This window comes from Cyprinodon variegatus, unplaced genomic scaffold (genome assembly GCF_000732505.1).
Source record: "Cyprinodon variegatus isolate N-32 unplaced genomic scaffold, C_variegatus-1.0 Scaffold38, whole genome shotgun sequence".
Classification (NCBI taxonomy): domain Eukaryota; kingdom Metazoa; phylum Chordata; class Actinopteri; order Cyprinodontiformes; family Cyprinodontidae; genus Cyprinodon; species Cyprinodon variegatus.
Window position 1 is genome coordinate 102,457 of NW_015150491.1, and position 9,713 is coordinate 112,169.

Below are 9,713 nucleotides of genomic sequence, written 5' to 3' on the forward strand. Positions count from 1 at the left end.
ATTTTTACTTATCAAAGATTCTAAGCTTACTTCTAAATTGTAAATCCTCTAATCAGTCTGAGAAGAAATTAAAATGTGCTGCTCAGAAGAATTTGTTTCTTCTAGGGTGAAAGATTTACAAATGTTCCTGGGGTTCACAGTATTGTGTTTTGGTGAAATAAGAATCAAGTCTGCCCTCTGCTGTCACAACTCAATTTATTTTAGGATTCCAACAAAGGGTGTATTTTGGTGTAATCTATCCAATATGATGGTAATGTGAAAAATATTTAATTCTAAGACAACAATCAAAATATATATTTATTTTATAAAAAAGTAAAACAAAAAATAGGGTGAGTTAGAAGCTTTAAATAAGATATTTTTATTATTGCAAAACATTAACACTATTCCTTGTAAACCATGAATATCTTATAACTATAATTAGTTTTTAAAACTAGATTAAAAAACACATTTTACTATTTCATTATATAAAGATGAAAGCAGTTTTTTATATTTTATGAAGTCCTTAGTGTTGACCCACCTGAGGAACAATACATGCCGCTTGCTGGACCCCCTGCAGTTTGTCTCCATGGCTAACAGGTCAGTGGATGAAGCAGTCAACTTGGTAACGCATTACATCCATCATCACCTCGATGCTCCAGATGCTTCTGTTTGTTTAAACATTATCCTCAGCACCTAACTTCCACCTTTAAGGGGATTACAAATTTTCTGACTGCATCCTCATTGCTCATTGCACTGATCCTCTATCGTCTTAATCTGCCCATTTTGTTTACAGTATACATTCGGTATTCTGTTACCCATGGTGATTTAATTTACCGCAGTGTTATTGAATAAGCAAGCACATTGTTTGTATTGTACTATCAAGGGACAACAGTGGTGTTGGATGTAGCCTCGTTTCTCTCAGTGAGCCCAAGGGCTGCAATTTAGTTTGCAACCAACAGAGTGTGAATGTGTACGTGAATGGGCGAATGACTGAATTTCATGTAAAGCGCCTTGGTCAAGTCCTCCATATAAGTACAGGCCATTTACCATTTTTATCCAAAGCCAAATGGCAGGTATTTTTACACATACCTGGCAAAATAAAGCTGATTCTGAGCTCTTCTTCTTAAGTCGAGGAGTAACAGGTAAACTCAGCTTTAAAAGCAGCAGCCTACCTATTGCCCAATGGATCAGAGGGGATTGTACTGAAAGGTAGTTTGATAAAAAAAAAAAAAAAAAAACAGAACTGAGGAGGCCTAAACACAAATGCAATAAAAAATTTGTTTTTTCAAATTAAATGTCGAAAAAAATGTTGCTATTATTATTATTATTATTATTATTATTATTATTATTATTATTATTATTATTATTATTATTATTATTATAACATACAAGCAATATTTTTCCATCAACAATGTTAGCTAATTTTTTATTTTTCCTCACAAGCTTCGTGTTTTTTTTTTTTTTTGACGCACAAAAGTTTGATTGGACCGTCTGGCTATGACGTCACATCCGCAACAACCTTTACTCCTGTGCGGCTGCTATGGAGGGCGAAAACTCACAGTTATTAGAAAATGCGCACTCAGAGTTCAACAAACGCAACTTTAACCAAGCGGAAGAGCTGTATACAAAGTTTATCTCTTCCTGTTTACAGTCCAGGTACTGTTCCATCTCGTAGAGATGTTAAACAAGCTAACGATCGCTGTTATTAAAAACGTAGGGTTTTGTAACATTTTCCTACCTTTAGTATTTAGAAATGCGAGTTTTATTTACCGAAAACCAATTTATTTTATCTACTCTCTCCACGGGTCTAATAATAAAGCTATAACGAGTTGTAACTCTGTTTTATCTGTACAGGAAATGTGAAGCTAACAAATTAGCCACCGCTTATAACAACCGTGGACAGATAAAGTACTTCCGGGTGGATTTTTATGAAGCTATGGAGGACTACACCTCTGCTATAAAGACTGACTGCCAGTTTCCAGTTCCTTTCTACAACAGAGGACTCATCCGATATAGATTAGGTAAAAATGACCACCTCTAATAACGAGTAAACAATAACTTATCTAATATAATCTAAAACATGCTAAAGAGAGTAACCTTCTTCCGCTCTGACCCTTCAAAATAAATTTCTGGCTTAAAAAAATCCTCCATGTATATTTTTGTCTCTTGAAGAACTCATCAAAACATCAGCACTAATTATAAATGATGATTTGTTCATGTCAGTAATTCAATTACAGAGTGAAACTTGGAATTGTAATGGTTATTCTAGTTATTGTAGTTCTATTCTAGTTATTCTAATTTAGATGTGTATGCTTAACAGCTAATGAAAACCCTAAATCTTTTTTTAATTTATTGATTTTTTTTTATTATAAAACCATAATATTACATTCCATCACTTAAAAGGATGATTGATAATTGATCAATGTGGAGGCAAGTATTCTGTGGCCCTAGCAATGTACATTCTGCAACGCTTCTAGATTGTGCAGAGTAATGTCTCACCTTCCTCTTGACAATCCTCCATAGTTTCTCTAGGGCTTAGGTCAGGCATTTTTTAGTGGCCAGTCAAAGAACTAATACAACAGTGATTGAAGCTAGTGTTTATATTTTTGCATTGTAGACACGTTTAAGTCCTGCTTGAAAATAAAACCAGTTTTTTCATAAAGCTTGTCAGTGTAGGCGAGCAAGAGGTGAAATAAAAACTCACTGTAGACAACTCGCCTATAAGTGAAGTTATCTGTCCTGTTGGTTTTTTTTAAGGTTGTAGTCCTGGATTTGACTAGCATCATCCATCATCCACTTTAGAGGTCTTATTGATGACATCATGAAGGCTGAAGAAACAGGAGCTAAGGGCCTACAGGTTCATGATTTTGTATGCAGTCCAAGTTGCACCACTGAGCAACAATCCATTATTTTTCTCCTTAGCTGGGATCCATTATCTCTGGCTCAGGAGAGGCCTTACTCTGTTGCAATGGTCAAGGAATACAAGTGTTGTTGTCCATATCTTGGATCCTCTTGATATATAAACGGTATAAGGATGCACTTTCTTTGCACTAATTTTTTTATGAATATGCCTGGATACAGCATTATGTGAACACCAATTTTCCTAAACCATTCCTATATAAGTTTGGAGTTTATAAACAACATGCAATTTAAATATGAAAAAAAAATATATTGAAAAATAAAAAAACATAAATAAAAATACAGATTTAAATAAAAAAAGCAGTAGGAATATATAGTTTACACAACCATCTTATTTATGTGTCAAAGGCTTTGAACAGTTTCACCATTTAATACTTTAATGAGTATAAAATAAAACTGACCATATGGTGACTTGCTGTATAATTTTAATGGGCACTAGATGGAGCTGTGTGTTTATAGTCAAGATTTTATCTGGCGCTGGAGTGCCTCAGAATTTGGCAAATGCATTAGAAATCCTAGCCTTGAGCTTATTACACACTATAACTCTCTTTATGTTTCTTCCAGGCTTTTTTGAAGATGCTGAAAGGGACTTCCAGCAAGTGCTCAAGCTCAATCCAGATTTTGAAGATGCAAGAGTGAGCCTGCAGCAGACACTTCTGGACCAACAGAAGAAGATAAACAGAGGATACTGATGATTTTACTCAAGCATCTTTGTATAAACTCTTGAAAACCAGGTTTATCTGATGCATAATGACTGTCTTTGCAGATACTGGAGAACATTTGGACAGACCGTGTAGCTGTTTCATGCAGATACACAATCTGCAGTTCCACATTGAACATTTCGAATGTTTAAAAAATGAATTTTTAATTGAAAAACAAGGTTGTCGTTTTTTCAGACTATCCTCTTCTGCATATACTTAATTTATTATTTATTTCATCAACATTTTTGTTATGAGGCTTGCTTTCTGTACATTTTATTAAAGAAAGACAGACAAAGATGCCTTTATTTTGATACAAATACACAGCCAGTTCAAACAATATATGAACAGAAACTGTTTTACTAAAAAACTGACCCCCAGTCAGTCACAGGATATGTGTGATCCTAGACTCTATAGTCCCCTTTTTTACATAAATCATCAGTATTAAAGGCTCCAAAATTTGTATAACTCGGGTAATAGGAATCCGGGGTGATTATTTTCACTGCTTCTAGTTTCATGTTTTTATCTGCCTGTACAGTGTCCTTGGGTGTTGTGATAAGGCGCTTTTAAATAAAATGTATTATTATTATTATTATTATGTAAAAAGGAAATTGTTATTTTCTACATCTGTTGCTAAGCAGTCGGGATTGTTGAAGAGTCAAGCTAATCCAAACAGCTATGCTTGATTATATAGAAAATTTTATATGACACTACAAATTCAACTAAGGTTAACTGCAACCTTTTATAATTGTGATCAAAGTGGATTGTATGCACTCTACTGGATCAAAAAAATATGCTTTATTAGATGTTGATTAGATTTGAATTGATATGAGAAGATGTATTTCTGTTTAAGTAATTTTTAATTGAAATTTGTTGTGTGTTAGGATATCAGTGTTGTGCTTTGGAATTGCATTAATAAACTATTAAAACATGTTTCAGATTGATAAAAAAGGTTTTTGGATTTTCTATGTTTAAAACAATCTTTTATCTGTATCTGACAAAATATATTTTCACAATTTTTTAAGTTCTATAAACACTGATATGTGATTTAAAAAAAAGACATATTCCACAGAAAAATAGTAAAGTCGTTCTCCCAATTATTTTAGTTGTAATAAAAGGAATCCAGGCGTATCTTGTGGCAATCTTTTATGGCCTTTATCATTCACAAATTAACATTGAATTAATCCAGAGGCTGGAGATCAAATAGTGAAGATAAGAGATTAGGTTAAATAAGAACTTTGCACCATTCATTAAATGCATACAGGATAACTGCTGCTATCCACTGCATGAGGCATCAAAAACAACAAATATATTAGATGCTTTGCAGCAATAAAGGACTGCTTTAGCTAAATTTGTCTAGATTTCAGAGGAAAGCCCAAATGCCTAGACTTTAAGAAAATCTGACATATAATCGATTAGACACATCCACATTTAAGAATTTAAATACTTTCTGATTAAAGGAAACAAGAAAGGACAAATATAATCTGTAAATACATTTGTAGTGTATAAATACAAAAGAGTATTGCTTTCCAAGTGTCACATTAAATACAATCCAGTATTTTCATTCTCTTTTTTTTAGATTTGGTTTGCAAAAACAAAAGTATGTTATCTGTTAGTGAACATAGCTTGTGACACCATTGCAAAATGATTTGAGCAGCCTAATTAAATGTAGTGCCTGATTTTGAATAGTTAAGGGCCAGTGTATTTGTGATATTCAAATTGTTCTGTGACCTTCAGAGCTTAGAAAAATGGGCAATTTTTTCACAATTGATGAATCAGCATTATATTTGATTTTTGATTGCTCTAAGCATGTGCAAACTTGCTAAATGTGTATGAGGAAAAAAAAAAAAAAAAACCTCCAGGTGTGTTATATTCTTACTGATTAGGTCACCAGAGTGTCTGTGATTAACTGGCCTATAAAACAGGTGCTGAGGCTCCTCACAACACATCAGCTCCTCTGTCTCTCTCAGAGCTGTTTTGTCCTTTGGGTTCATTGTGCTTATTTGAAGCAAACTCTGTTGGTGGAGCTCTTCTTTTGCCTGCTTCTGTGCTGCACCATGCGGAAGCCTGAGAGAATGTAAGTACTGCTTTAGGGGGAAAAAAAATATTCTGTAACCTGTCTTACCTTACTCATTTCTTGTGTTCTAGTTTGATCTGGAACTTGATAGCTGTAGTTTTTGCGTTGGGTCAAGCATGGCCAACAATGAAGGATTCTCAGCCAAGTAAGTCCAACTTGCTTCATTACTTGACTAGAGTATGTTTAAAATGCTATTTTTGATTTTTGACAAAGGGTTTTTTGCAGGCAGTGGCATTAAAACGGACTGTGTTGCTAATCTGATGCGGCTGACCCTGGATGAAGCTTTAGCAGTGGGGAATCAGCTTGAAGTGGAAGCAATCAGTAGGTTGAGGTTGTGAATTATGATTAAGAGTGATAGAAATTACTCAATATTTTAAACTCTATCCTCCAACAGATGGCACCCAGCACATTTTGTTGACACCCAGTCTAGCTGCCCAATGTGGATACAGCATGGAGTCGGACCCCTGGGGTAACACTAGAATTTACACCTCCCTCCTTGGCTGTTATGTCCATAATAAGGTGGGATTAATTGGCTTAAAGCACCAGGTTAAATGGTCCTTTTATTGTTCCCTTTTGCTTGCTAAAATGTAATTTCTGGTCTCTTAGGATGACATGAGCTTCAATGTTGGCCTGAAGCTTAAAATCTACCACCATGGTCCTTCTGATGTGATTACCCATGATGTGGCTAAGACCTGTAGCTACACAAGCTGGGCAACCCGAGAAATCCTCTGTGACAGGAACTACATGGAAGTGAGTCTTTAATAAAATAAATAAAATAAATCATACACTGCAGACTTGTCTAAAAGTGTGCTTATACCTCACTTAGGTGTCAACATACATGGCTCCAAAATACTCCCAAACTAAAGTTAAAGGCCAAAAGGGAGAGGACTTCCAACTCAACACAATTACCACTGTATGTATTAATGGCTTCATTAAAGCTTAGAGTTGTAACAAGATTATAATGGACATTTTTTTTTTGGCTTTCTGCAGGCCTCTGAAGAAGTGCATGGGATCTGGAAGATGACATTTTTCACCCCTGAGCCTATGTCTTTGGTCCTGGAGGAAGCCCAACAAGCTGGCTATAGTGCCAAGACCACATCTACCCGTCTGGTTGTGCGAAGCCCTTACAACATGGCTGAAACTTATTCAGAGGATGTAGGTACACTTTTTTTACTTTCAGCAATCGGTCACTTCACTAGTGACATTGATGGCTACTTTTAGGTTGCTGGAGTCCCTATGGAGGTGATGAAGGTGAGCATCTACCACAAGGGTCAAGATGGACTTAATGTCTTCAATTTGGCAGCTGCTTGTCCAACAGGTAAAGGCTGAACAACATGGCTTTCCATTGAAACTGTCTCTATACAGACTAAACTCTTTTCAATGTATAGGTGGTGTTCTGTTTACTGAGGACCTAATCTCTTGGCACGTACCTCGCCGTGTGACTCCACTATTAGATGGCCACATTAGGCTTGTGGAAATGACTATGGGAATCAATGGACAAAGGCTGGATAAAGCTCAGATGGCTGCAAGGGGGTACTCTCTGTCTACCACAGACTTCCATATTGTTGTGGAGATCCCAGTTGGATCATCTGATGGCTACTATAAGGTTGGATGGTTTAAAAACAAACAAACATGGTTTTGGTGTTTAAGTGGTTAAACTAAAATTGTGTAATTGCAGAGCCATGCACCAGATTACCAGTACCATATGACCTACTCCGTCGAGCCAATGCTTGAGGTGCTGTGGAAGGCAGACCAAAGTGTAGATGACACTAGATACAAGATCTTGTTTCCCATTACAACCCCACCAATGAGTCGCCCTCCAAACACTGAAGACCGTAAGTCTTATCAAGCTGCCAAAGAAAATTGGTAATTGGAATATTTGACTGAATAATCTTGTTCTCAGGCACCACTCCTGAAGAGAGGGAATTTAACCTGTATGTTGGACCATTTCTCTATGATGTGGCTGTGAGGAACATCACTTTTTCCACTGGAGTCCTTACTGTTGAGGAGAGCAACGCCAGAGGGTTCATTGTCCAGCAACATGTCCTTGCCAATGGGACATTTGTGTTTTCTCTAAAAGTTCCCTTTGACTCTAATGTTGTCTCTAAACATGTAAGCTAGTTATTGATGGGATGCTCAACCTCTGGTTTCCCTTTTCAATGTTAACACTTGTTTGTTGTATGCAGAATCCAGAGCTCTTGATAACTACCTACAGCCTCAGTGTAGTTTTTGGGTTTGTCATTCTGCCTGAGGAAATTCCATTTGCCCATCAAGTGGAGTTGGATGCCTCTGTCGAGGATGTTGGTAAGACTCTAATATTGAAACTTGAGGTCTTTCCTGAGCTTGAAGCCTTAAGTCTCATCACTCCTTCCAGTGCTTCCTGTACTCACTGGCACCTGTGACCAGGAGCAATTTTACATCACTGTAAAATATGGCAGCCAAGGGAACAACACAAATACAATGGTTGGTGGCCTGGACCTTACCCCAGAGCTGGCAGAATTCTACAATTTCAAGGGCGATGCCACTCAGTTCAGCATTGCTGTGCCATATGCAGCCACTGGTTCATCTTTTGAGGTAAGATGGCAAATTCCAGCAAGAGGGATTTGGGCTATGAATGACTTGGTCTATATTTTGTTCAGAGTCCTTGGGTGTTAAAGGAACTGTCAATATGTGCATTTTTTTTTGCAGTTGATCACAACAAATTCCATTAGAGCCAGGCTGGATGTGGTGGTGTGGGACCCAATTACCAACTGGATTCTTTCTGACCTCTTCCTGGCCTGCTATTTCCCCTTGATGACAACCAGTAAGTAAAGTAACACTTATTATTCTAAATGAGGAAGCTCCATCTAAAACACAACCACCTCCAGGGTGCTACCCCAATGGAACAATCAGTGCTCTGGCTGTGAAAGTAGAATCTGTGCCCAACCTTAACCCAAGCTGGCTGACTCTGAAGGACCAATCCTGCTCACCAGTTTTTAGCAATGATCACTTTGCTCAATTTATCTTCAGTGCTGACTCCTGTGGAACAACTAGAACAGTAAGTCCTTAATACTTGCTACTGTCTTGGCCTTTTCCTAATGGTTCTAACTAAACTCATTATCTTTAGTTCTTTGACCACTACATGCTGTATGAAAATGAAATTGGCCTGTACTACCATGGCAAGAGAGGAGCTGCTCACACTTCACCTGTGGACCCTGAATACAAGTAAGGACAAACATCAATAGGGAACACTTGGTCCTACTGGGGTTTTTGCTGATGCCAGTCTCTCTGCAGGCAAACTGTCTCCTGCTACTATGTGGTGAATGACACTCAAACTATTGCCTTCAACACAAAGTCCAGACTTTATGAACCAAAGGCAGAGATTGGCTCTGGACAAATGAGCATTCAGATGAGGCAAGCAACAGGTAAGGATACAGCAAATTTAAACAGTTACAGCCACAACTGGAACTAAAATCTAATTGTATTTTAGATTCTTCATATGAGAACTTCTATAAAGCTGAGGACTATCCAGTGGAGAAGTACTTGAGGGAGCCTTTGTACTTTGAAGTAGAGTTGGCACTATCAACTGACCCTAACTTGGAGCTCATCTTGGATAACTGCTGGGCTACTCTTCAGGAAGAAAGAACCTCCCTTCCCAGTTGGGACATCATCGTCAATGGGTAATGTAGTGAAACTTGCTCTGAACAGGGTTCAGGTCAGAATTAACAGTTGCTGTTCTCTATTAGGTGTGCATACTCTGGTGACAACTATGCAACAGTGTTCCATACTGTATCTATGGATGAAAGAGTGTCTTTCCCATCCCACTACAAGCGGTTCTCCATGAAGATGTTTGCTTTCATTCAGGAAGACAAAGTTCTGAAACATGAGGCAAGTATCCAAACTTGCCATGAAAGCAATCAGGGAACCCTAAAACTAACAATGGTACATCCACAGGTTTATGTACACTGTGACTTGGTAATTTGTGACACAAACAGCCCTATGGAGGCCATCTGCCAACGCCAGTGTTCTAAACCAGCTGTGAAGGGCACTCAAAAACATTT

The 9,713-nt window shown here is 37.4% G+C and overlaps 2 protein-coding genes across 2 annotated transcripts; both read left to right on the top strand.

The window, feature by feature from the left end:
- The first annotated feature begins 1,476 nt into the window (after nt 1-1,476).
- ttc32 (tetratricopeptide repeat domain 32) lies at nt 1,477-4,116 on the top strand. Its single transcript, XM_015369700.1, is given in 4 exon segments — nt 1,477-1,509; nt 1,511-1,635; nt 1,834-2,000; nt 3,463-4,116. Coding segments are annotated over 4 exon segments (453 nt in total). The 3' UTR covers nt 3,591-4,116.
- A 1,466-nt stretch (nt 4,117-5,582) lies between these two features.
- Nucleotides 5,583-9,694, top strand: LOC107081362. Its single transcript, XM_015369553.1, has 20 exons — nt 5,583-5,673; nt 5,745-5,818; nt 5,899-5,994; nt 6,068-6,192; nt 6,280-6,423; nt 6,500-6,586; nt 6,664-6,828; nt 6,895-6,991; nt 7,062-7,279; nt 7,352-7,508; nt 7,577-7,785; nt 7,860-7,977; nt 8,048-8,247; nt 8,362-8,476; nt 8,541-8,710; nt 8,780-8,877; nt 8,947-9,077; nt 9,143-9,332; nt 9,399-9,544; nt 9,648-9,694. Exons 1-20 carry the CDS (start codon nt 5,654-5,656, stop codon nt 9,692-9,694), a joined length of 2,607 nt encoding a protein of 868 aa, XP_015225039.1. The 5' UTR covers nt 5,583-5,653.
- Nucleotides 9,695-9,713: the final 19 nt, after the last annotated feature.

Bases quoted from the DNA above. Each gene is read 5' to 3' on its own strand.
- LOC107081362 (XM_015369553.1), top strand. From the start codon at position 5,654: ATGCGGAAGCCTGAGAGAAT. The intron at 6,587-6,663 runs GTATGTATTAAT...GGCTTTCTGCAG, and splicing joins AACTCAACACAATTACCACT to GCCTCTGAAGAAGTGCATGG. The intron at 7,978-8,047 runs GTAAGACTCTAA...CACTCCTTCCAG, and splicing joins TGCCTCTGTCGAGGATGTTG to TGCTTCCTGTACTCACTGGC.